General features: G+C 41.2%; 2 protein-coding genes and 1 long non-coding RNA gene across 9 annotated transcripts in view; 1 reads left to right on the top strand and 2 right to left on the bottom strand.

The window, feature by feature from the left end:
* phka1a (phosphorylase kinase, alpha 1a (muscle)) overlaps nt 1-4,164 on the bottom strand; it is a 34,959-nt gene extending 30,795 nt beyond the window's left edge. For 3 of the 4 annotated variants that reach the window (XM_046064414.1, XM_046064415.1, XM_046064416.1), the window contains exons 1-3: nt 3,849-4,163; nt 460-618; nt 186-233 (exon numbers count right to left, since the gene is read on the bottom strand). In XM_046064414.1, coding sequence (XP_045920370.1) covers nt 186-233; nt 460-618; nt 3,849-3,926 — 285 coding nt within the window. In that variant the 5' untranslated portion in view covers nt 3,927-4,163. Of the gene's footprint in view, nt 1-185; nt 234-459; nt 619-3,848 lie in introns of all 4 variants that reach the window. The other variant, XM_046064417.1, reaches the window with a different exon arrangement.
* A 1,435-nt stretch (nt 4,165-5,599) lies between these two features.
* Nucleotides 5,600-27,163, top strand: part of hdac8 (histone deacetylase 8) — a 64,475-nt gene continuing 42,911 nt past the window's right edge. For 2 of the 4 annotated variants that reach the window (XR_006827294.1, XM_046063712.1), the window contains exons 1-7: nt 5,602-6,030; nt 6,176-6,228; nt 7,627-7,757; nt 9,372-9,513; nt 13,690-13,802; nt 14,209-14,286; nt 14,375-14,483. Coding sequence is in view for 2 of the 4 variants with exons in the window: in XM_046063712.1 (XP_045919668.1) it covers nt 5,917-6,030; nt 6,176-6,228; nt 7,627-7,757; nt 9,372-9,513; nt 13,690-13,802; nt 14,209-14,286; nt 14,375-14,483 (740 nt within the window). In the remaining 2 variants the exon portion in view is untranslated. Of the gene's footprint in view, nt 6,031-6,175; nt 6,229-7,626; nt 7,758-9,371; nt 9,514-13,689; nt 13,803-14,208; nt 14,287-14,374; nt 14,484-27,163 lie in introns of all 4 variants that reach the window. The other 2 variants (XR_006827295.1, XM_046063713.1) reach the window with 2 other exon arrangements.
* Nucleotides 15,486-21,324, bottom strand: LOC123979702. Its single transcript, XR_006827296.1, has 2 exons — nt 16,519-21,324; nt 15,486-16,408 (listed from the first exon to the last, which is right to left on the bottom strand). It is a non-coding gene; the product is annotated as an uncharacterized LOC123979702 (long non-coding RNA).

Here is a 27,163-nt window from a genome sequence, read left to right as displayed (position 1 = left end):
TACATGGTTATGCTGTAGATTTCAGAGCGTGTCTTTAGTAATGCAGTTTTAAGAAAAGGTAAGACACTTAAAGATATTTATCTGGAGCACTTTCTAATACAGTTCTGCACAGGCCTAAAACCTACAGCAAAAAAAAGATAGGGTGTAAGTCTGTGGGAGACCAAAAATACTTTGACACAACATACCTGCCTCATTATGCACTGGAGGATCCCTCTCATTAACTTCACCACACTCTGAGGACAGAGAGAGAGAGAGAGAGAGAGAGAGAGAGACGGGGATGGTTAAATGTCAACATCTTCAACACATGGCTCCTCGTGTCCAGGCAGAGAAACGTGAGCCCCAAACGGTGCCCTTCATCAACAGAGAGGGAGGAGCTGCACACTGAAGGGGGTAAAAACACACTCTCAGCCTTAATCCCACGATGTTCCTTTCATAACCCAAACTCAGACACACGTGCACCTGCTCCAGCTCGTAGGCCTTGGCCTTGTCTTCATCCCTGTCAGCGTTCTTCCTGTAGGCCAGACTGAGGGCCCACACAGACAGGACGCTGTAGACGTTGTCTCTGACCCAGGAGTGCTGCTGATCCGTGCTGCCTGGCAGAAGACCCGTTACTGGATCCTGTCAGACACATAGCGAAAGTGGCAAATTTGTGATTCTGCTATGTCAATAAAATTTTCTTCAAAACAGTGAAAATTGTTGCTGACTGAATTTCTGCACATCGACTATTCATTTGACTTCTTACATGAATCCTAATCTGCCCACACAACTTCACTTACTATAAACTATGATAAACTTTGTCTTCTTGTAGCAAAAAACACAACTTTTGGTTGAGTGTGGACATAGCATACTTAAAAGTAATCTATTCAGAGCCGTCTGCTCCTTTCAAAACTAAAGAAAATTGATTCTTTTCCTGTAAAAATTGCTAAAAATGAAAATGATAAGCTTTAAGTTTAGACCAACTCTGCCCTTTCACATGAGCTGGTAGAGAGGAACAGGGCGTTAAAAAGTGCAACATATCAATAAACTGCATTTCCCAAAAGCCCCATTGCGAAGAGGATGTTGTCACTTGTCTGAACAACCCTTGATAACAGCAAAATACCTCTGCAGATGAGGCAATGTGCAAGTTGAAACCATGCACTTAGCTGAGGAACTGGAAAACAATGTTATCTTTGCATAACATTTAAATACAGCCTCTTCCTCGCTGCAACTGCTGTTGGGCCTAGTGAGCCACTAACTAATCATTTATGTTTTAATTATAAATTTTAGTTTTACTACAGCTCACTGAGACATTATGACAGCCAGCTCTTTCAACATCAAGTTAGGTTTCATCACTAACAAAGAGAAATGTCTTCTCTGGGTAAGTAACACAAAAACACCAGCGAGAAAGTCGACGTCTGGGATTTAAAAGACAGATTCCGATCTTTGTATTTGAGGTTTTTATAATCTGATATTCTGATCTCGTCTGATATGCTTTTTTTCTTTTTTCAGAAACACACAACTAAATAAAGTAAAGTAGTTATGAGACCTCACCAAGATAACATGACATAATGCAGTTTAAAAATGCACCTAACTATATTGTTATAAATAGCACTTTGAACAAAGGTACATCATGTCAGCTGATCGCTGTAGTTTTGTGGCATTAAACCATAGACTGTATATAAAAAACCTGTGTGTTGCCAACAGGGGAGTTGCAGAGTGCCCTCTGGTGGACAAATTATTCAGCGACATCACTCATAACATGATTGTCATCTTGATCGTCTCTCCGTTTCTTTTTTAATTGTCATTTATCGGCTGTTATAAACACCGATACGTTTTTATCTGCTGGTAGCTCATAAAATATCGGCTCTGGTGATGAAAATATTATCATATTGATGGTCAACAAGTGTGATATGTCAAGAATAACTATCTTAGTTGTTTGTAACAGAAACAATGGTTAATAAATAATTTAAAAACTCTATACAGAAACATACTGTATATTTAAATTAGTATGAGTAATTAGTTTAAGTGTAATTTGCTCATGTCATGCTTTCCGCCAGGGTGAAATTGGGTCTCCATCATTCACTTGGATGGGGCAGCTCATAGAGCCCACTCATTTGGGACGGACACTTCACTAATCAGTACGCCGTTTTTCGGTTCGTCTCTGCTGTCTCTGCTAGAGTAGCATGTGTTGGGTTACTTTTCTAAGGAAATAGACTCTTGAAGGGCTACACAACGCAGATGCCCGGATAAGACGCGTATCAACCCCCCACGTGCCAAAACCACCAAGAACAGATTTACTGTCAATACATTTATCATTCTTCAACTGCATTATCCTCGACTCTGGGCTTGCAGCTGCAGCAAGCCTCTGCTCTCGCTGTCACAGCCATTAGTGCAGTGATCCATCTGAGCAGTGAGCTGTATACAACTGCAGGCTGGCTGGTGGCCATTTGGGAGAGATTCAAAGGTGACTTCACACGAGTTCTGCCCACTACAAAATGTAGAGGCCGGATAACTCAGAGGTGAGATCCCAGACCTCTGGACCAGTGTGTTTGTGTCCTCTCCTTCTCCTCTTTCGTGTCTTCATCAGCTCTACAACAATTAAAAATCCCCCAAAAGAACCAATAAAAGACGCAAAAGGGTTTGATTTCTGTTCTCAGTTCTTTCTTACCACAGGCATCTAACTAATTCATCGGGTTTGTGTCTTCAGTTTTTGCAACGTGCGGTGGAAAGATTCATCCAAATCCTATCCTTTGGTGTTTTGAGGGACCACTGAGTAGAGGAAAACAGAAGATATGTGAGGTGTGAGTCTTCTTGTCCTTTTGCCCAGTCCTCACTTCCTCAGTGGGTTATCTGAGGGTTTAGACTTGATTTTAAGGTCAAGACTAGAGATGTGTTTAGATTAAGTGTAGGCATGTAGCGCTGCAACGATTAATCGAATCATCGATAAGTTGTCAACTATTAATTGGTTTGAGTCATTTTTTTTTAGAGAAATTCTCTGATTCCAGCTTCTTAAATGTGAATATTTTCTGGTTTCTTTAGTCCTCTATGACACTAAAGTGGATCTCTTTGGGTTGTGGACAAAACAAGACATTTGACGACGTCATCTTGGGCTTTGGGAAACACTGATCGACATATTTCACAATTTTCTGACATTTTATGGACCAAACAACTGATCGATAAATCAAGGAAAACAATTGTGATTTGTGTGATAAGGCATTTTAATTAATGTCCTGTCAGTTTTACGGGCTAAAGAGGGCATTATGGTATTAAGTATTTGTATTTTAGTTGGACTGTCTGTGGGAGTTTGTCATGGTTTAGGCCCCTTAGTTCAGATGAAGGGAAATGTTAATGCTAACAGTATCCAGTTATATTTTGGACAACGGTGTCCTTCCAACTTTGTGCACTTCCAAGTTTGTTTGTGTCTTTCTTGTTTCCACATGACAAAGCCAGCTCCATAAAGAAAGTTAGTTTTTCCTAGTTTGGAGCTCCTCTACCCAGTCCAACATCAGTGTTGGACCTCACTGATGCACTTGTTGTGGTGAGACTTCCCAGAAGAGTGAAGGCTGTTATAGCTGTAGATTAATGTCCAACAATCACATAGCAGTGTAATAATAATCAGGTGTCAGTATACGTTTGCCCATATGATGTAAGTTCATAAGGGTTGTCAGAAGTCTGCAAGCTACATTCAATGGAGACACACACACACACACTGCCTTGCGCAATATAAAATACTTGCATGAAAACAAACATGCAGCAGGTGAAGTATGGACACGCTGACAATGACCTGCCTGCAGGTGTGAAGCTGCAACTGTTTAATTTATTTAACCGTTTACTACTTAGGCGTGACAAACACAATTTAACACACTTACTTGGTGCCTCAGGATAGTTTGGTGCACCATCCGGGCATAGTTGTCAAGTTTAACGCCCGAGTTGCTCCTGCTTCTCATGGTGGCGAGTCAGCGGCTCAGCTCAGGTGACTTCAAGCACTTTTAAGGACACAAACTCGCTAAATCATCGAAAGGAAAGTCATTTCTTCGGCGCTTCTAGTACAAAAAGTACAAAAAGCCGAAAAGAAGGACAGCGTTCAAGGCGACTAGAAAAGCAGCTGCCTGGCTGTCTTAAAAACAGCTCAAGAAGAGCCAGCGACTGTAACCTGAAGCTGCCGTGAGGAACGATACCGGAAGTGGGGAGATGTTGCCTTCAAAGTAAAAGCTTGTCCGAACAGACCGAGTTCTACACTGTTGTACTCTCTTTGTTTTTATTTGTGTGGGATTATGGAGGCCTAAAGTGCAGTTTAAATTTGTAATTTTAAGTTACACATTGTGTGATTTTTTTAACATGCAGTCTCCTAAAAAAAATCACGATTTATAGGCCAAGAAATGTGGTATAAATAATTTAATTCAACAATATCAAGGTGGCGATGAAATAGTTGATAAGACACATGCCTTTGGTTTGGGAGACACGGGCAAGAACGATATGCCAACAAATTACTATTGAGATAATTTTGAGATATATTGCGACTGCAATATAAGTCACGATTTTAGTGGAATGTTAATTTCTAGATTTCATTTTTACTGAATATAATATATATATAATATATAATGTAAAAATGTTGACGGTGTCATTTTGAGTTCTGAAATCAGAAACATGGAATACAAATGTGTTACAGGACTGTAAACATTTAGAATAATACTTTAGAAGAATGACAACAGTTGATAAATATGCACTATATCATTTACTATACTTTCACTGTATTCACTGTACGTGGTATCAACCGTTAATACGTATTTTAATTTGAAAGTTTTAACCGGAATGGCTTTTCTTTGTTGTAAATAAATTTACACCAGTGTACCCCACTGTGTGGAGTGGTTTGCACTTAAATGGTAGAGCGATGGCAGCGTTTACTAGTTATATAAACGTAATAAACCTACCATGTAGGCCACATTGTTAACAGTTAACAGAAAAAGTACATAAAACTTCTTTGTAGAAATACTTGGCAGATGCTGTGAAATTCAACCAGGAAGCAAACTGAGGCAAAACCCCGTAAACACCCACACAACAACACGTGAACCCACCCCAGTTTTATTTTAGTGCATTATCCACTGTCACGGTTGAGCATTAAATTTGGTCACCCATAAATGAAATAGCATTTTGTGGTTGGTTCAAGTCAGCTGTTTGGGGCTCACTCCAGTGAAAAGCAGCCCCGTGACCTGCACACACACACACACACACACACACGCACACGCACACGCACACACACACACACACACACACACACAGAGACAAATGCTTAAATGGCTCCAAGCCAAACATTTTCTTCTTTAAGAGCTGTAATTTCATTATGAGTTTTTGTTTTGCCGAAATGCATTTTGTTTTGGGGCAATTTTATGGCAATGGGGTAAAAGTAAATATGGTGATATTCAGTTTAATCCACCTACAAACATTATTGCCAACCAAAATATGTTGACTAGAAATGTATCTGTTTGGGAAGTCCTGTCTTAATTCATCTAAAACATTGGCTCAAACTTTTGAATACTACTTTAGAGGAAGGCGAAAAAGACTACAAGAAATCCCAGAATGCTTCCCGCTCCGCGCGCCCGTTCTACTTTAAAAAACGTCCGCCAGCGAAACGTTGGTGGAGGTTTGTGACCGTTATGAAGCAACTCTCCGTATCACCCGCTAGCTAAATAAAACGCCGAAATGTTCTTGTTTTAAAGGAGATAAAATCACTCGACATTATGTATATTTAATTTACATCTTACCGTCGTCGTCTTCCCTCTAACTGAACGGTGAACACCGGCAGTGAACCGACGTTACCGGGGGGAGTGTTGACGGTGTGACACCAGCCTGGAGAACAAGACGCCGATCGCATCTCTTCACTGTGAATTTGTTTTAGCTCCATTCTCCATCTAATTATTTACGTTTTATCCATCGTAAATGAGTTGCAGAGGAGACAGCGACGATGACAGCTGCAGTAAACGGAGAGTCGCGTACGTGTACAGCCCGGAGTACATCGAGACTTGCGACAGTTTATCCAAAGTGCCAAACCGGGTGAGTTGGATTGAATGGAGATGTGTTTTTTTTGTTCAACACATTTACGTAAAGTTACCAGGCCTTTTCTCGCGAACTCTGCTTTGTTGTTATCAATGTCGAGTCCGTGTTTTTATTTCGTGATTTCTACGGTGTTCATTTCCAGGCAAGTATGGTCCACTCCCTGATAGAAGCCTATGGACTCCTTCAAAACATGAGGTGAGTGGTGATAAACAGCTGGCGTCAGTTTTATAACATAAACAGAGACAACATGGTGATTTAAATTTTTTTTTTCTTTTAAACTCAGAGAGAAATAGCTTCACATACTGTACAGAAGCAGACTGCTGCCTGGACTGTTACACTAAAATTCCTACTATTTCAAAACAAAACATTTCAAAATTACTTTCAGTCACCTTAGTTATTTAGAGTGCTTCTTCTTTTTTAGTCTCAGTGTTATTGATTCAATCCAAGAAAGTTTTAGGCGCTGGTAGTAGTTTTCGGGAAACTCTTATTGATCCCCAGTCTTGCTCACTAAGACAACCTCAGTCTTTTAGGATTGAAGCTCACACTGTCTCAGCTACATCCCAAACATACAACGACCTAACACCCCTCCCTTACATACAGAATGTATTTATACAACAAATATCTGCATCTCACTGTGTGTACTATAGTACACTTGTGCAATATGATATGATATGCAGTTGAAGATTATTTTGGCGTGAAATTGGTTTTATACACCAATTATCAAACTTGTTCCATATGTTTGTATATGTATGAATCCCGTACTCAGATAGTGTATATTCTCTGAAAACCTAGTGCTCTGCATATTGCACAGTATTTTTTTTTATGTGTAGTGTGTAATAGTCGTGCTGTACAGATTGTACTGTCTGGGTGTTTGTATTGTATACTTTCCTGCTTTGCAGGTTTTTAAATGCCACTCAGATTACATTTTTAAAATTGATTGATTTGCTTCTCACCTCCAATACAGTAAGAAGCATTTTTTAAATTTCATTTTATTAAATTGTTGCATACAAGTTTTTCTTTGCACATTGGCAAATCAGTGCTAAGCTCACAGCTTGTGATGGTGTTTTCCCAATCCTCTCAATTTCCACTCCCAGTAAATCAATGCAGTATTTTTTTGGTGATTTGTTTTATATTTGCACAGCAATTTTTGTGTGGTTGGAATGTGTGGTGCCAATATTTTCTGCAACTTTAGGCTGTACACTTTGTCATTTCTGATCTGAAAGCGACTCCGTTTGAATCATCTGTAGTGGTGTGCGGGTTACTCTGGTTTTATTCTCATACAGTATTTTACTTAACAGCTCAGTGAATCAGTCAGCAGCATGGGTTGCTCTGCCACTGCTTAAGCTGATGATACACAGAGCAACTTTTAGAGCAATCGCGCTGGGCAACGTTGCCGTCAATGGTAATGAGTAAAGATCACTACCGTAATCCGCTTCCCCCCCCCGCCACTATCTGTTCAAAACATAGTCGGACTTGCCACTAACAACATTGTCCAGCAACATTGCTCAAGAAGTTGCCCCGTGTATCATCAGCTTTATACAACAAGTTATTGTGCAAGCAGCATGTACCATTAACGTTTTTCTCCCTTTCCAGCACAATTAAACCTCAACTGGCCACCATCGAGGAAATGGCCAAGTTCCACACTGACTCGTACCTGGAGCATCTTCACAAGATCAGCCAAGATGGCGACAACGACGACCCCCAGTCGGTCGACTACGGCCTTGGTGAGAAAAGCCAAGAATGAATGTGTAAAACTTTGTAAATAGAATCTGTTAATTCTATCCATCTGCAGTGCTACTGTAAGAATCCAGTAGAGTGTCCAATGAAAACCTTCCTTCCTGGGTGCGTCTATTATATTCTATACTAAGAAATTGGAGCTGCAGCATAATGCAGGTTAAAAGAGAACAGTGACATTAATTCACACATTTATTATCTCCAAATAGTGGTGAGTGCTCGTCTTTTTTATTCACTACAGACAGATTTTACAGCATAATATGGAAAGTTGAGGAATTAAAGCGTAAAGCAAGGCGTGGAAGACTCCTTGAGAAGTTAGATGCAGTGCTTGGTTGCTGGCAGCAGAGGGCACTACAACATAATATTCAAAAAGCCTATGTTCTTAAAGTACACAGTACACTGCCAATGTTTTGGATCTACTTTAATGCATCTGTAGTTTGTTTTAAGTGGGGCACTTTATTATCTGCATAACAACATCACTTGTACTCTTTGGTTGAGAGTGGAATGCATGAATCTCAACTAAAACCTCAGCTGTCCATCTTTCTCAGAGGTTTACAACTTCAGACTAATCCTCGAGTTCACCCTCCTTGTTTTCATATCCCTGACTCATTGCTTGTCCATCTCCCTCCCTACTTTTATTCACCCTCATCCGCCTTTGCTGTTCTTAATGTACTCGACTCATCCCACTGTTACTTCCTCCTTTTGTATTCTGCACACCCCTCTCTGGCTCATCCTTCCCTCTTGTTACAAAAGCAAACTGCTCCACCTTTTCCTTGATTAAGACATTCCTCTTTCTCTGCCGTCTCTTTATTTAGTTTTATATTTTTTAAGCCACACTCCATTGTTTTCCTTCGATCACGTCCATCCACCTCCCTCATTTCTCATTCTTCTCTCTTTCGCCACCTAATTCCTGCTTGATTTATTATCATATGGGCGGCACGGTGGCGCTGTGGTTAGCACTTTGGCTTCACAGCAAGACGGTCCGGGGTTCAAACCTTGGTCGTTCCAGGCCTTTCTGTGTGGAGTTTGCATGTTCTCCCCCTGTCTGCGTGAGTTCTCTCTGGGTGCTCTGGCTTCCTCCCAACATTCCCTGCAACTGTGAGTGGTTGTCTGTTAATATGTGCCCTGCAATGGACTGGCGACCTGTCTAGGGTGTATCCTCCAGCCCCCTGCAGCCCTGCACAGATAAGTGGGTGTAGAAGATGATGATGACTGACTTCCTGATTATTTTTATTCACTGTCCTTGAGTTTTCTTTAAATTATAAGCTTGCCTGATTTTTATATCATAGACTGTGTAGGTTTCAATCGAAGACAAAAACATTTCACAGAATCTAAAAAAAAAGTGCATTTGTCTCCTCTAGATTGTTTTCAACGCTTCAAATTATTTATATACTTGTTTATTTGTGTTGTGCAAGGAAACACTCAACTGTGGAAGTAATAATAAATTACATGTACTGTCATTATTGCCCATTGATCATCTAGAGTACATTATTTTATAGCAATTTTGTGTCATTGTAAATGACAATGTGGGCTCTGGTAAGTCATAATAGGTTTTGGTCATTGTGTTTGACATCTCTTTCCTACATGTGGTTCTCTCCCTCAAGGTTATGACTGTCCAGTGGTGGAGGGGATATTTGAGTACGCTGCAGCAGTAGGGGGCGCTACACTGACAGCCGCCCAGTGTCTGCTGGACCAGAAGTGTGACGTTGCCATCAACTGGGCAGGCGGTTGGCACCATGCAAAGAAGTGAGTCCACCTGTTCAGACAGAAGTACACTGTATACACACGATTCAAGTGTAACTTTATTGTCCCGCAAAATGGAAAATTTGGCTTTGCAGCCGTAAAAAAAGAAACATTTCCCATATAAAACCTACAAAGGTGTACCTGTCTACACACAGAGACACCTCAATAAAAGCAAAGATCTGCTTAAATCCTTTCAGTAAAAGCTTTCCTTATATGCCACTATTTATAAGTTTTATTGAACATTTATAAGTTTTATTGAAATATTTAACCTCCAACAAAAGACTCTTCTTCTCTTCCTCTCAGAATCAGTAGCTGATAGTCAATGTGCAGGACATGGGTCAGTAATAGGGGTGTGACCATAGGCTGTATAAGACAATTCACTCCCTCCCACATATCTGTGTTGTCTGACATGTCGGGGAAAAAAACGCTTAATATTATGAGGGTAATGTCATCATTTAATGAGAATTCATAATCATTTTTAGTCTACCTGCCCTATACTGCTGTGCATTACATTATTGCTCCGCTGGTAGTATCCTCTTCAGACTGTCTGAAAAACAAACTAACCGACAACACTTGTCTGGACTTGCAGTGCGGCGACAAGGGGTTCACTTGATTATTATCAGCTGGGCAGAGTTTTTTCAACTTTATCAGTTATGCATTTGATTTTCACTGCATGAGAAAATTGATGTGTGGCGTGACCGCGTGTGGAAAATATCAGTTGAGTGAGTCTTGTAAGATAGTTTTTAACCTGACGAGAAATCTCGTTTCATGTTAATCTCCCACCCCATGTCAGTAACTTTTCTATTGGCCCGCCTTAGCGTAGCCAGTTCATAGGTAAACTGCAATGATTGATGCTGTCCTCCAACCCCTATAATTGTCCATGCAGCCTGCATCAACCGGACCAGTTTGGACTTCAGTTGCTCGGAAAGGTTGCCACACCAAGCTGTGATCCCATATTTGACGTGGCTGCCTGATAAAAGATTAACACAAATTTCTGATCAACACCATATAGTCTATGCAGGAAGGGCATTTGTTGTTGTAATCTGTTACAAAGACTGTTCATATGGATGTTGCAGGCTACACTGTATGCATTACCACACACAAATAAGGATTCTTGAGAATTTGGAATAAAACAGGTTTTAATTTTGAAAAGAAATAAAATGTAACATTAAGAAATCTAAACTTATTTGTTTATTGTACAAGATCTCACAAATCTAGCAATATTTTGCTGCAACCTCCTGATTTTGTAATTTTTTTCATTAAATATGTGTTTTGCTTGTCTTTACTGAGTTTTTTTCAACACCGTCAGACGGTTAATCTTATTTATTTAGTCTTATAATGATTTAGAGCTTTAAAATCATTGTGTCTACACCATAGGTACATATACGTATATGTTATTAAATGTTGAATATTAACTTTTGTTCATTTTTTGTACTATTTCAAATGTGCTCTTTTAAATAATTTCATTTCATCAGCATTAAGTATACAGAATAACAATTTGGCACAAAAAAATACATTTTTAAATTCAAAGTTACCATGAATTTAATAAATCAACTGCATTGTAACCATATAAATTTAAAACAAAGAAAGATCCAACTGACGGTGGTGACACAGAGCTGATGGTGGTGGTAGTAGCCTATTAATTTTTCCTTTTCTTTTGAGTTGAATTGTATGTCAGCCCAAACTGTTTTCTCTGGTGTATTACGAGAAATTTCTTAAGAAGAAGAATTTATATTTTTAGACATTGGGGATACATAAAGTAAGAAAAAACTGTAGAAGTACAGTATTTGTTGAAGAAACAAAAGGGAAATGATATATAGTATAAATAGAGGTCAATGAAACATTACAAGTGATGTTACTATTTATTATGATCAGAAATAGTATTCAAGCCTCCTTTTAGGATGATTTGGATGTTTTTGTCATCACAGTCAAACTATGTGTTACACCGCCTGACATAAAACCTGACGGCGTTGATGTCTGACCGGGGTGACAAAAACACACATATTAACATGACATGTACGAGTGGTATCCGGGAGCCATCTTGTTTTCCCTCTGTTGCTAGCTACCTCTGCCCTCTACAAAAAATGCATGTATTTATGTCATAATTTCAAATAATACTTTCTATACAAAAGAGACGGTGTTGACAAATTATGGTTGTGACATTAGCAACATAAATAAATATGTTAACAAAAAATATTTAAAATATTGCAAATTACAGGAGCTTGTTTGACCATTGCATTTAGTAAATGTGGAGGGTCCTCGGGAATATAGTTGACTATGTAGTTGCCTGATTTTTTTTGCTCTTTAATAAATATCTGACGGTGTTGACAAAAACTTGGGACACATTTTGAGCAATCAAAAAATAAGAGTAAATATTGTTGAAAAATCACTGCTTCTAAGTTTAAAGAGTTTTTTCACTCTACTATTTTATCTGGCCGATATAATATACATTTTAAATGACTTTTGAGGTACTGGGCTGTCAAAAAATCATACAATTTATCATTTTTAAAACAAGTATATGAAAATAAATTACATTTGTGCAGAAGACCCTCAGATGATCAACCCTGGTTGTTTTTAAATAAGAAAATGTTATTCATTTTTCAGTGGTCCCTAACATTAGATACCACTAACTTCAGTCAGCTTTAGGCACCTCCAGCTTGAGCCTGATGGGAGCCTTCCAGGCAAAGGTCAGACTTTCAAAACAAGGTGGAAAGTAACAAATTACAACTACTCACGTTACTGTAATTGTGTAGCTTTTTTGTGTACTTGTACTTTTTGAAGTACTTTTTTAATCTGTATTTTTACTTTTATTTATGTATGTTTTGTTTAAAGTATTGTACTTCACTACATTTTCAATCCTTTACAGAGGAGAAAAAAAAGGTGCAAGGAAAAAGACCACTTTGGTTTCAAGTGCAAGAGAACAGCTTTATCATGATGCAGTGAAAAAATGCTGCATTTCCTGCTGGTGCAGCTTCACATTAAAAGCATTTAAATTGCAAAACACAAGTTGACTTTTATTTTGAACTACTCACAGGAAATGCAATCTGTAAGTGCTGACCGCTGTTGTGTAGACCGCTACAATGCGGCTGTCATTTTCAACAGTTTTCTGACAGTGGACCAGTTTGAAATATTGCAGTAAGTAATGCAACAGTCAGGAGCAGCAGACACAGTGAGCTGTTTGTGATAAAGAGCTGCATGCGACAGGCTTCACACCTCCACCTTCTCTGCCAAGTAACCAACTCCTTTCGCTGTTCGCTGATTCATGTTGTGTGCAGCATAAAGTCAGGTCATGACTGCTCACCTAATTATGGAAAATAACAATAACTGCCTGACAATAGTTTGTTTAGCTGCCCCAGATTTCTGTGCCCTGTGGTATTAAAAGGCATCTGCTGTTACCACCAGTACAGGTGTCTCATGCACGATAAGGGCGCAGCTGCATAAAAGCGTCAAAACCGGTTGATTAATAAATCATGCCAACCAGAGTTACATTTATAATAACAGATTTTAACCAACATTCCTCAATGAACTCCTTGGCTGCAGTCTGAGAGCATTTTCTAGTTAAGTAGGCCTGTTAAGTATAGCCTATTTAGATTTATCATTATGGATTTAGGCTATGTTTACCATGTTTTAAGGAGTCTGTTCACACTGATATAAGCTAATAAAGACGTTCATTATCCAAAAGTAGGAAATATTAAACAGTTATATGGCAATTGAAAGTCCGGTGTCTGTTTAGAACAAATGTAGTTGAGGACCCCTGATGTAGATGTCAGTTAAATAATGGCCTACTTCCATTCATGGTTAAAAATAAGTTTTCATAGTTTATTTTGCTCTAAAAAGGACATTGAAGGGGCTGTAAAGTCAAGATGCTTTGCTCCTTATAGCCAAAAAGACATCGGCGCATGTGTTTACCGTTTTCCCAATACAATGCAGCCTGCTAGAGTCTAATCTGTTCTGCCACAGTTTCCTAATGAAGCAAAAAACATTCTCAAACTTCTCATTATAAAATAAACTGTCTCTAACATTGTTTTTCTCCATTGATTTGCAAAGTAACTGTCAAACAAACTAAAATTAAGTAAGAGTTCATCAAAGTAATCTTACTTTTAACTTAAGTAGAATATTTTTGTACTCTTTCCACCTCTGTTCAAAACCTTTTCTTTCCTCCATCTCTCTATCTCCCAGGGACGAGGCGTCAGGCTTCTGTTATGTGAACGATGCTGTTCTGGGAATCCTCCGACTGAGGGAGAAATACGAGAGAGTCCTCTACGTGGACGTTGACCTGCATCACGGAGATGGTACACAGGCAAACAACAAGTGGAACTAAAGTTGTTTTGTCTTTGCATGGATGTTTGGCTGGCTGACAGGGTTCAGTTAGAAATACGCTTCTTTTGTCTGTGTTGTTTGTTAATGATATTAATTATCAGGTAAATTCAGTTCCTTTTTCCTGCAAACCTGCAGATCAGTTTTATACAATATTACATTATTTACAACTGAGTATTGGGGCCACATTAAGGGAAAAGAAATTGAGGATGGAAGATTTTTTTTATTTATTGTTTATTCAACTTTATTCTCATTATGTTGATTTAATTCCTGATATTTATTCTCAAAATGCAAAATAAATAAAAAAATTCAATTAATGTGGCTTTAATACTCGTAGAAATCTTTCTTTATTGATTCATTTCTCTCCTCCTCTGACTGCAGGCGTGGAAGATGCCTTCAGCTTCACATCCAAAGTCATGACCGTCTCTCTGCACAAGTTCTCTCCTGGATTCTTCCCAGGTCGATCCTTGCAGATGTTTAAGATACAACATGCTTTAATATGACAAACCGATGTTGAGACAGTATAAAATAAGAGTGTGTATTTTAGGCACGGGTGATGTGTCTGACACGGGGCTGGGTAAAGGCCGTTGGTACGCCGTGAATGTCCCGCTGGAGGACGGCATCAAAGATGACAGATACTACCAGATTTTTACCAGGTACACGCACACACACAGCTAAAGTATTAGGAAATCCCAGTGCAGCTCAGAGGTAGTAACCTTTAAGGATTCCTGAGAGGGCTTGCTCCTGAGATTTTCCAGTTGAAAGATGTCTTCCTAGACTAATCCCAAAAATGCAAACATGTCGCATGTAGAAGTGATAATCAGTGTTAAGACACTTGTGTTTGAAATGTCGTTGTCAGTATCTGTATTGCCACATGGCATGTTTATAAACACCGCCGTATTAAAAGTTCAGTGTGTAATATTTCTGTCTATCGACAGAAATGCAATATAAGATCCATAACTATGTTTTCAGTGGTGTGTAAAGACCTTACATAATAAACCATTATGTTTTTATTACCTTAGAATGACACATTTATATCTACATAACCCCCCCTTCCATGGACGTCGCCACATTGCATTGTCATGTTTCTACAGAAGCTTAAAACGGACAAACAGCGATACAGAGCACGTTTCGTCACTACATCCTTCTTGTTCTACTTCTGGTAGAATTCAGTGTAGACACTCATCACTATGTTGAACACATACGTTAGAAGAAGAAAAAGTATTAATAATATACAGCAGGGGTCGGCAAATGAGTTTTGCATTGGAGCAACATTTTCAACCATTAGATGGTGGATGAGTATAAGCCATAATATTGACTTGTGCCAACATGTTATTCGGTTAGCTCAGTCAGTAAGGTGCAGGACTCGCAACCCAAGGGTTGTGTGTTTGATCCCACATCTGGACAACTTTTTTTCTCTCTTCAGCAAAAGAATTCTGCAGCGATTGTTTCTCAGGCTCACATTACAGCATGTGCTGCAGTATTTGTTTTTCGGTGTTTGATCCGCATCCATCAACCTACGGACGCTTTTTCATTTCCCCAGTATCTCCAGGCAAGAACATTTAGGGAATTCACGTTTTCTGACGGCTCTTTCAGAGGTGTGTCAAGCAGGCAACAGACTTACTATAGTTTTAGAATTTTTCAAAGTAAAAGCTCAGTTCAACTCAGTATACTGCATTGCAGTAAATAAGCTTATTGTGCTTTTATTTTGTAGGCAAAAGCACTTAAGAAGAAGTGATTATGAGTAACTGTTGCTGTCGTGACATGATTTCAGCACTGCTATCAAAACACCATAATCTGACAGCTGGCCAGATATTATTGTTGGTGGGCAGTGGTGCAGAAACAGTGACAGTGTTTCACATTCTTGGCTTACATTTTCCATGTTGTCTGTCAGTGGCCAAGTCACAATAACATATGTTTTTATTGAATAATAAAGTAAATATAATTTCTTAATGAATATACCTAAAGAAACCTCATGCCACTAAGGGGGCTTTCACACCTGGAAGTACGCACCAAGGCCCGAACCAGAGTTTTTGATACATTCGGTTAGTTTTGGTTTGGTGTCACACTCCAGTTACCTATGCAGCGCACTAAAGGACTTTACATGACAGGACTTGTGTCATCATCCATGTGGGCTGTGTCTCCCTGTACCTACTTGACATGGATTGGTTGAACAGTTCCACGGGGAGCTTTGACCAGAATGAGTGAATGAGGAATTTACATATTCTATATATACATATTGTTGCCACTATATTGTTATTATTACGGCATTAGCCTACTATCTGCAGCACCAACTTAACTCGCAACACATTCTCATCTCAGTATGTCAATTACCAACGCTTTGAGACAAGTTAGTTCAAAATCGCCAAATAAAGTTCTCATTGTGCGAACATTAGGCCTATATCGTCAGCAGTGTTTCGGCATAACACCGGCAGGAAATGGGGAGAAGACTGCAAGCAATCCTTCTGCACCTCCGTTTGAGGAGAAGCCAATTGTGTCCTTTTTTCAATGCATTTCTCCATGCATTCGTTTGTTTCTGGTTTACTCAGGAACCACCGAACTTCCTGTAAATAGTCTGAAACTTAAAAAAAAAGTTAAAAAGTTTAAATATGTTTTGTTGGGGCTGAAAGCATCTCTTAATTTTTCTTTACTCCAATTAAGGAATGTAATGATCCAAAATCAAGCATTAACCTATAATATCCTGGTAGCTGTGATGAGAATTGAGATGACTCATGACTAGTGTTGCATCTCCTCTTATTGGTGGAACTGACTCATGACTAGGGTTCCGTCACTTCTGATCAAAGGAGCCAACTGATGACTAGTGTTCCGTCACTTCTGACTGATGTAGCTGATTGACTAGTGTTCCATCTGTTCTGATTGGTGGAGCTGACTGATGACTAGTGTTCCGTCACTTCTGATCAAAGGAGCCGACTGATTGGTGGAGCTTACTCATGACTAGCGTTCCATTGCTTCTGACTGGTGGAGCTAACTGATGACTAGTGTTCCGTCACTTCTGATCAAAGGAGCCGACTCATGACTAGCGTTCCATTGCTTCTGACTGGTGGAGCTAACTGATGACTAGTGTTCCGTCACTTCTGATCAAAGGAGCCGACTCATGACTAGTGTTCCATCTCTTTGATTGGTGGAGCTGACTAATGACTAATGTTCCATCACTTCTGATTGGTGTAGCTGACTAATGACTAGTGTTCCATCACTTCTGATCAGGGAGCTAACTGATGACTAGTGTTCCGTCTCTTTGATTGGTGGAGCTGACTCATGACTAGTGTTCCGACACTTGTGATCAAAGGAGCCGAATGATGATTGTGTGGAAATTACTCATGACTAGTGTTCCATCTATTCTGATTGGTGGAGCTGACTGATGACTAGTGTTCCGTCTCTTTGATTGGTGGAGCTGACTCATGACTAGTGTTCCATCACTTCTGATCGGGGGAGCTGACTGATGACTAGTGTTCCGTCTCTTTGATTGGTGGAGCTGACTCATGACTAGTGTTCCATCACTTCTGATCGGGGGAGCTGACTGATGACTAGTGTTCCATCTCTTTGATTGGTGGAAATGACTGATGACTAGTGTTCCATCACTTCTGATCAGGGAGCTAACTGATGACTAGTGTTCCATCTATTTGATTTGTGGAAATTACTCATGACTAGTGTTCCATCTATTCTGATTGGTGGAGCTGACTGATGACTAGTGTTCCGTCTCTTTGATTGGTGGAGCTGACTGATGACTAGTGTTCCGTCAATTCTGATCAAAGGAGCCGACCCCTAACTAGTGTTCCATCTCTTTGATTTGTGGAGCTGACTCATGACTAGTCTTCCACCTCTTTGATTGGTGGAGCTCACTCATGACTAATGTTCCATCACTTCTGATTGGTGGAGCTGACTCATGACTAGTGTTCCATCTCTTTGATTAGTGTAGCTGACTCATCACTAGTGTTCCGTCTGTTCTGATTGGTGGAGCTGACTGATGACTAGTATTCCGTCTGTTCTCATTGGTGGAGCTCACTGATGACTACTGTTCCGTCTGTTCTGATCAGGGTGGCTGACTGATGACTAGTGTTCCATCTCTTTGATTGGTGGAAATGACTGATGACTAGTGTTTGATCTGTTCTGATTGGTGGAGCATATTAATGACTAGTATTCCGTCTGTTCTGATTGGTGGAGCTGACTGATGACTAGTGTTCCGTCACTTCTAATTAGTGGAGCTGACTCATGACTAGTGTTCCGTCACTTCTGATCAAAGGAGCCGAATGATTGGTGGAGCTGACTCATGACTAGTGTTCTGTCACTTCTGATCAAAGGAGCCGACTCCTAACTAGTGTTCCATCTCTTTGATTGGTGGAGCTGACTCATGACTAGTGTTCCATCACTTCTGATCGGGGGAGCTGACTGATGACTAGTGTTCCATCTCTTTGATTGGTGGAAATGTCTGATGACTAATTTTCTATCTGTTCTGATTGGTGGAGCTGACTTATGACTACTGTTCCGTCTGTTCTGATCAGGGGAGCTAACTGATGACTAGTGTTCCGTCTCTTTGATTGGTGGAGCTGACTAATGACTAGTGTTCCATCACTTCTGATCAGGGAGCTAACTGATGACTAGTGTTCCATCTATTTGATTTGTGGAAATTACTCATGACTAGTGTTCCATCTATTCTGATTGGTGGAGCTGACTGATGACTAGTGTTCCGTCTCTTTGATTGGTGGAGCTGACTCATGACTAGTGTTCCATCACTTCTGATCAGGGAGCTAACTGATGACTAGTGTTCCATCTATTTGATTTGTGGAAATTACTCATGACTAGTGTTCCATCTATTCTGATTGGTGGAGCTGACTGATGACTAGTGTTCCGTCTCTTTGATTGGTGGAGCTGACTGATGACTAGTGTTCCGTCAATTCTGATCAAAGGAGCCGACCCCTAACTAGTGTTCCATCTCTTTGATTTGTGGAGCTTACTCATGACTAGTCTTCCACCTCTTTGATTGGTGGAGCTCACTCATGACTAATGTTCCATCACTTCTGATTGGTAGAGCTGACTCATGACTAGTGTTCCATCTCTTTGATTAGTGTAGCTGACTGATGACTAGTGTTCCGTCACTTCTAATTGGTCGAGCTGACTTATGACTACTGTTCCGTCTGTTCTGATCAGGGGAACTGACTCATCACTAGTGTTCCGTCTTTTCTGATTGGTGGAGCTGACTTATGACTAGTGTTCCGTCACTTCTGATCAAAGGAGCCAAGTGATGACTAGTGTTCCGTCACTTCTGACTGATTTAGCTGATTAATGACTAGTGTTCCGTCTGTTCTGATTGGTGGAGCTGACTGATGACTAGTATTCCGTCTGTTCTCATTGGTGGATATCACTGATGACTACTGTTCCGTCTGTTCTGATCAGGGTGGCTGACTGATGACTAGTGTTCCATCTCTTTGATTGGTGGAAATGACTGATGACTAGTGTTCCGTCACTTCTGATCAGGGGGGCTGACTGATGACTAGTGTTCCATCTCTTTGATTGGTGGAAATGACTGATGACTAGTGTTTGATCTGTTCTGATTGGTGGAGCATATTAATGACTAGTATTCCGTCTGTTCTGATTGATGGAGCTGACTGATGACTAGTGTTCCGTCTCTTTGATTGGTGGAGCTGACTCATGACTAGATTTCCGTCTCTTTGATTGGTGGAGCTGACTCATGACTAGATTTCCGTCTCTTTGATTGGTGGAGCTGACTGATGACTAGTGTTCCGTCACTTCTGATCAAAGGAGCCAACTGATGACTAGTGTTCCGTCACTTCTGACTGATGTAGCTGACTGATGACTAGTGTTCCATGTCTTTGATTGGTGGAAATGACTGATGACTAGTGTTCGATCTGTTCTGATTGGTGGAGCTGACTTATGACTTCTGTTCCGTTTGTTCTGATCAGGGGAGCTAACTGATGACTAGTGTTCCGTCTCTTTGATTGGTGGAGCTGACTAATGACTAGTGTTCCATCACATCTGATCAAGGAGCTAACTGATGACTAGTGTTCCATCTATTTGATTTGTGGAAATTAATCATGACTAGTGTTCCATCTGTTCTGATTGGTGGAGCTGACTGATGACTAGTGTTCCGTCTCTTTGATTGGTGGAGCTGATTAATGACTAGTGTTCCGTCACTTCTGATTGGTGTAGCTGACTAATGACTAGTGTTCCGTCACTTCTGATCAGGGGGGCTGACTGATGACTAGTGTTCCATTTCTTTGATTGGTGTAAATGACTGATGACTAGTGTTTGATCTGTTCTGATTGGTGGAGCTGACTCATGACTTGTGTTCCGTCTGTTCTGATCAAAGGAGCCGACTCATGACTAGTGTTCCATCTCTTTGATTGGTAGAGCTCACTCATGACTAATGTTCCATCACTTCTGATTGGTGGAGCTGTCTCATGACTAGTGTTCCATCTCTTTGATTGGTGGAGCTGACTCTTGACTCCTGTACCATCTCTTTGATTGGTGGAGCTCACTCATGACTAGTGTTCCGTCACTTCTGATCAAAGGAGCCAACTGATGACTAGTGTTCCGTCACTTCTGATCAATGGAGCCAACTGATGACTAGTGTTCCGTCACTTCTGACTGATGTAGCTGATTAATGACTAGTATTCCGTCTGTTCTGATTGGTGGAGCTTACTGATGACTAGTGTTCCGTCACTTCTAATTGGTGGAGCTGACTAATGACTAGTGTTCCGTCTGTTCTGATTGGTGGAGCTGACTGATGACTAGTGTTCCGTCACTTCTAATTGGTGGAGCTGACTCATGACTAGTGTTCCGTCACTTCTGATCGAAGGAGCCGACTCATGACTAGTGTTCCATCTCTTTGATTTGTGGAGCTTACTCATGACTAGTCTTCCATCTCTTTGATTGGTGGAGCTCACTCATGACTAGTGTTCCGTCACTTCTGATCAAAGGAGCCGACTCCTAACTAGTGTTCCGTCTCTTTGATTGGTGGAGCTGACTCATGACTAGTGTTCCGTCACTTTTGATCAAAGGAGCCAACTGATGACTAGTATTCCATCACTTCTGATCGGGGTAGCTGACTCCTGACTAGTGTTCCATCTCCTTGATTGGTGGAGCTGACTGATGATTAGTGTTCCGTCACTTCTGATTGGTGGAGCTGACTTATGACTACTTTTCTGTCTGTTCTGATCAGGTGAGCTAACTGATGACTAGTGTTCCAAAACTTTGATAGGTGGAGCTGACTCATGACTAGTGTTCCTTCACTTCTGATCAAAGGAGCTGACTCGTGACTAGTGTTCCGTCACTTCTGATCAAAGGAGCCAACTGATGATTAGTGTTCCGTCACTTCTGACTGATGTAGCTGATTGACTAGTGATCCGTCTGTTCTGATTGGTGGAGCTGACTGATGACTAGTATTCCGTTTTTTCTGATTGGTGGAGCTGACTGATGACTAGTGTTCCGTCTCTTTGATTGGTGGAGCTGATTAATGACTAGTATTCCGTCTGTTCTGATTGGTGGAGCTTACTGATGACTAGTGTTCCGTCACTTCTAATTGGTGGAGCTGACTAATGACTAGTTTTCCGTCTGTTCTGATTGGTGGAGCTGACTAATGACTAGTGTTCCGTCACTTCTAATTGGTGGAGCTGACTCATGACTAGTGTTCCGTCACTTCTGATCGACGGAGCCGACTCATGACTAGTGTTCCATCTCTTTGATTTGTGGAGCTTACTCATGACTAGTCTTCCATCTCTTTGATTGGTGGAGCTCACTCATGACTAGTGTTCCGTCACTTCTGATCAAAGGAGCCAACTGATGACTTGTGTTCCGTCTGTTCTGATCAAAGGAGCCGACTCATGACTAGTGTTCCATCTCTTTGATTGGTAGAGCTGACTCATGACTACTGTCTCATCTCTTTGATTGGTGGAGCTAACTCATGACTAGTGTTCAGTCTGTTCTGTTTGGTGGAGCTGACTGATGACTAGTGTTCCGTCTCTTTGATTGGTGGAGCTGACTCATGACTAGTGTTCCGTCACTTCTGATTAAAGGAGCCGAATGATTGGTGGAGTTGACTGATGACTAGTCTTCCGTCTCTTTGATTGGTGGATTTGACTAATGACTAGTGTTCCATCACTTCTGATCAGGGAGCTAACTTATGACTAGTGTTCCATCTATTTGATTTGTGGAAATTACTCATTACTAGTGTTCCATCTGTTCTGATTGGTGGAGCTGACTCATGACTAGTGTTCCATCACTTCTGATCAAAGGAGCCGACTCCTAACTAGTGTTCCGTCTCTTTGATTGGTGGAGCTGACTCATGACTAGTGTTCCGTCACTTTTGATCAAAGGAGCCAACTCATGACTAGTATTCCATCACTTCTGATCGGGGTAGCTGACTCCTGACTAGTGTTCCATCTCCTTGATTGGTGGAGCTGACTGATGATTAGTGTTCCGTCACTTCTGATTGGTGGAGCTGACTTATGACTACTGTTCTGTCTGTTCTGATCAGGTGAGCTAACTGATGACTAGTGTTCCGTCTCTTTGATTGGTGGAGCTGACTAATGACTAGTGTTCCATCACTTCTGATCTGGGAGCTAACTTATGACTAGTGTTCCGTCTGTTTGATTGGTGGAGCTGACTCGTGACTAGTGTTCCGTCACTTCTGATCAATGGAGCTGACTCCTAACTAGTGTTCCATATCTTCTATTGGTGGAGCTGACTCATGACTAGTGTTCCATCACTTCTGATCAGGGGAGCTAACTGATGACTAGTGTTCCATGTCTTTGATTGGTGGAGCTGACTAATGACTAGTGTTCCCTCACTTCTGATCAGGGAGCTGACTCATCACTAGTGTTCCGTCACTTCTGACTGATGTATCTGATTAATGACTAGTGTTCCGTCTGTTCTGATTGGTGGAGCTGACTGATTACTAGTGTTCCCTCACTTCTGATCAAAGGAGCCGACTCCTAACTAGTGTTCCATCTCTTTAATTGGTGGAGCTGACTCATGACTAGTGTTCCGTCACTTCTGATCAAAGGAGCCAACTGATGACTAGTGTTCCGTCACTTCTGACTGATGTAGCTGACTGATGACTAGTGTTCCGTCACTTCTGATCAGGGGGGCTGACTGATGACTAGTGTTCCATTTCTTTGATTGGTGTAAATGACTGATGACTAGTGTTTGATCTGTTCTGATTGGTGGAGCTGACTCATGACTTGTGTTCCGTCTGTTCTGATCAAAGGAGCCGACTCATGACTAGTGTTCCATCTCTTTGATTGGTAGAGCTCACTCATGACTAATGTTCCATCACTTCTGATTGGTGGAGCTGTCTCATGACTAGTGTTCTGTCTCTTTGATTGGTGGAGCTGACTCATGACTAGTGTTCCGTCACTTCTGATCAAAAGAGCCGAATGATTGGTGGAGCTGACTGATGACTAGTGTTCCGTCTCTTACATTGGTGGAGCTGACTAATGACTAGTTTTCCATCACTTCTGATCAGGGAGCTAACTTATGACTAGTGTTCCATCTATTTGATTTGTGGAAATTACTCATTACTAGTGTTCCATCTGTTCTGATTGGTGGAGCTGACTCATGACTAGTGTTCCATCACTTCTGATCAAAGGAGCCGACTCCTAACTAGTGTTCCGTCTCTTTGATTGGTGGAGCTGACTCATGACTATTGTTCCATCACCTCTGATCGGGCCAGCTGACTAGTGACTAGTTTGATTGGTGGAAATGACTGATGACTAGTGTTCGACCTGTTCTGATTTGTGGAGCTGACTTATGACTTGTGTTCCGTCTGTTCTGATCAGGGGAGCTAACTGATGACTAGTGTTCCGTCTCTTTGATTGGTGGAGCTGACTCATGTCTTGTGTTCCGTCACTTTTGATCAAAGGAGCCAACTGATGACTAGTATTCCATCACTTCTGATCGGGCGAGCTGACTCATGACTAGTGTTCCATCTTCTTGATTGGTGGAGCTGACTAATGACTAATGTTCCATCACTTATGATCAGGGAGCTAACTGATGACTAGTGTTCCATCTCTTTGATTGGTGGAAATGACTGATGACTAGTGTTCCGTCACTTCTGATCAGGGGGGCTGACTGATGACTAGTGTTCCATCTCTTTGATTGGTGGAAATGACTGATGACTAGTGTTTGATCTTTTCTGATTGGTGGAGCTGATTAATGACTAGTATTCCGTCTGTTGTTATTGGTGGAGCTGACTGATGACTAGTGTTCCGTCACTTCTGATCAAAGGAGCCGACTCCTAACTAGTGTTCCATCTCTTTGATTGATGGAGCTGACTCATGACTATTGTTCCATCACTTCTGATCGGGGGAGCTGACTAGTGACTAGTGTTCCATCTCTTTGATTGGTGGAGCTGACTCATGACTAGTGTTCCGTCACTTCTGATCAAAGGAGCTAACTGATGACTAGTGTTCCGTCTCTTTGATTGGTGGAGCTGACTAATGACTAGTGTTCCATCACTTCTGATCAAAGGAGCCGATTGATTGGTGGAGCTGACTGATGACTAGTCTTCCGTCTCTTTGATTGGTGGAGCTGACTAATGACTAGTGTTCCATCACTTCTGATCTGGGAGCTAACTTATGACTAGTGTTCCATCTATTTGATTTGTGGAAATTACTCATGACTAGTGTTCCGTCTGTTTGATTGGTGGAGCTGACTCATGACTAGTGTTCCGTCACTTCTGATCAAAGGAGCCGATTGATTGGTGGAGCTGACTGATGACTAGTCTTCCGTCTCTTTGATTGGTGGAGCTGACTAATGACTAGTGTTCCATCACTTCTGATCTGGGAGCTAACTTATGACTAGTGTTCCATCTATTTGATTTGTGGAAATTACTCATGACTAGTGTTCCGTCTGTTTGATTGGTGGAGCTGACTCATGACTAGTGTTCCGTCACTTCTGATCAAAGGAGCCGATTGATTGGTGGAGCTGACTGATGACTAGTCTTCCGTCTCTTTGATTGGTGGAGCTGACTAATGACTAGTGTTCCATCACTTCTGATCTGGGAGCTAACTTATGACTAGTGTTCCATCTATTTGATTTGTGGAAATTACTCATGACTAGTGTTCCGTCTGTTTGATTGGTGGAGCTGACTCATGACTAGTGTTCCGTCACTTCTGATCAAAGGAGCCGATTGATTGGTGGAGCTGACTGATGACTAGTCTTCCGTCTCTTTGATTGGTGGAGCTGACTAATGACTAGTGTTCCATCACTTCTGATCTGGGAGCTAACTTATGACTAGTGTTCCATCTATTTGATTTGTGGAAATTACTCATGACTAGTGTTCCGTCTGTTTGATTGGTGGAGCTGACTCATGACTAGTGTTCCATCACTTCTGATCAGGGGAGCTAACTGATGACTAGTGTTCCATCTCTTTGATTGGTGGAGCTGACTAATGACTAGTGTTCCCTCACTTCTGATCAGGGAGCTGACTCATGACTAGTGTTCCGTCACTTCTGACTGATGTATCTGATTAATGACTAGTGTTCCGTCTGTTCTGATTGGTGGAGCTGACTGATGACTAGTGCTCCGTCACTTCTGATCAAAGGAGCCGACTCCTAACTAGTGTTCCATCTCTTTAATTGGTGGAGCTGACTCATGACTAGTGTTCCGTCACTTCTGATCAAAGGAGCCAACTGATGACTAGTGTTCCGTCACTTCTGATCAAAGGAGCCAACTGATGACTAGTGTTCCATCTCTTTGATTGGTGGAAATGACTGATGACTAGTGTTCGATCTGTTCTGATTGGTGGAGCTAACTTATGACTTCTGTTCCGTCTGTTCTGATCAGGGGAGCTAACTGATGACTTCTGTTCCGTCTCTTTAATTTGGTGGAGCTGACTCATGACTATTTTTCCATCACTTCTGATCGGGGGAGCTGAATAGTGACTAGTGTTCCGTCACTTCTGATCAGGGGGGCTGACTGATGACTAGTGTTCCATCTCTTTGATTGGTGGAAATGACTGATGACTAGTGTTTGATCTGTTCTGATTGGTGTAGCTGATTAATGACTAGTATTCCGTCTGTTCTGATTGGTGGAGGTGACTGATGACTAGTGTTCCGTCACTTCTGATCAAAGGAGCCGAATGATTGGTGGAGCTGACTGATGACTAGTGTTCCGTCTCTTTGATTAGTGTAGCTGACTCATGACTAGTGTTCCGCACTTCTGATTGGTCGAGCTGACTTATGACTACTGTTCCGTCTGTTCTTATCAGGGGAGCTGACTCATCACTAGTGTTCCGTCACTTCTGATTGGTGGAGCTGACTTATGACTAGTGTTCCGTCACTTCTGATCAAAGGAGCCAAGTGATGACTAGTGTACCGTCACTTCTGACTGATATAGCTTATTAATGACTAGTATTCCGTCTGTTCTGATTGGTGCAGCTGACTGATGACTAGTATTCCATCTGTTCTCATTGGTGGAGCTCACTGATGACTACTGTTCCGTCTGTTCTGATCAGGGGGGCTGACTGATGACTAGTGTTCCATCTCTTTGATTGGTGGAAATGACTGATGACTAGTGTTCCGTCACTTCTGATCTGGGGGGCTGACTGATGACTAGTGTTCCATCTCTTTGATTGGTGGAAATGACTGATGACTAGTGTTTGATCTGTTCTGATTGGTGGAGCTGATTAATGACTACTATTCTGTCTGTTGTTATTGGTGGAGCTGACTGATGACTAGTGTTCCGTCACTTCTGATCAAAGCAGCCAACTGATGACTAGTATTCCGTCACTTCTGACTGATGTAGCTGATTAATGACTAGTATTCCGTCTGTTCTGATTGGTGGAGCTGACTGATGACTAGTCTTCCGTCACTTCTAATTGGTGGAGTTGACTCATGACTAGTGTTCCGTCTCTTTGATTGGTGGAGCTGACTCATGACTAGTGTTCCATCACTTCTGATCAGGGAGCTAACTTATGACTAGTGTTCCATCTATTTGATTTGTGGAAATTACTCATGACTAGTGTTCCGTCTGTTTGATTGGTGGAGCTGACTCGTGACTAGTGTTCCGTCACTTCTGATCAAAGGAGCTTACTCCTAACTAGTGTTCCATCTCTTTTATTGGTGGAGCTGACTCATGACTAGTGTTCCATCACTTCTGATCAGGGGAGCTAACTGATGACTAGTGTTCCGTCTCTTTGATTGGTGGAGCTGACTCATGACTAGTGTTCCGTCACTTCTGATCAAAGGAGCCGACTCCTAACTAGTGTTCCATCTCTTTGATTGGTGGAGCTGACTAATGACTAGTGTTCCCTCACTTCTGATCAGGGAGCTGACTCATGACTAGTGTTCCGTCACTT

This window comes from Micropterus dolomieu, linkage group LG12 (genome assembly GCF_021292245.1).
Source record: "Micropterus dolomieu isolate WLL.071019.BEF.003 ecotype Adirondacks linkage group LG12, ASM2129224v1, whole genome shotgun sequence".
Taxonomy (NCBI): domain Eukaryota; kingdom Metazoa; phylum Chordata; class Actinopteri; order Centrarchiformes; family Centrarchidae; genus Micropterus; species Micropterus dolomieu.
Note: the sequence above shows the minus strand (reverse complement) of the source record. Positions and strands in the feature narration are given on the sequence as shown.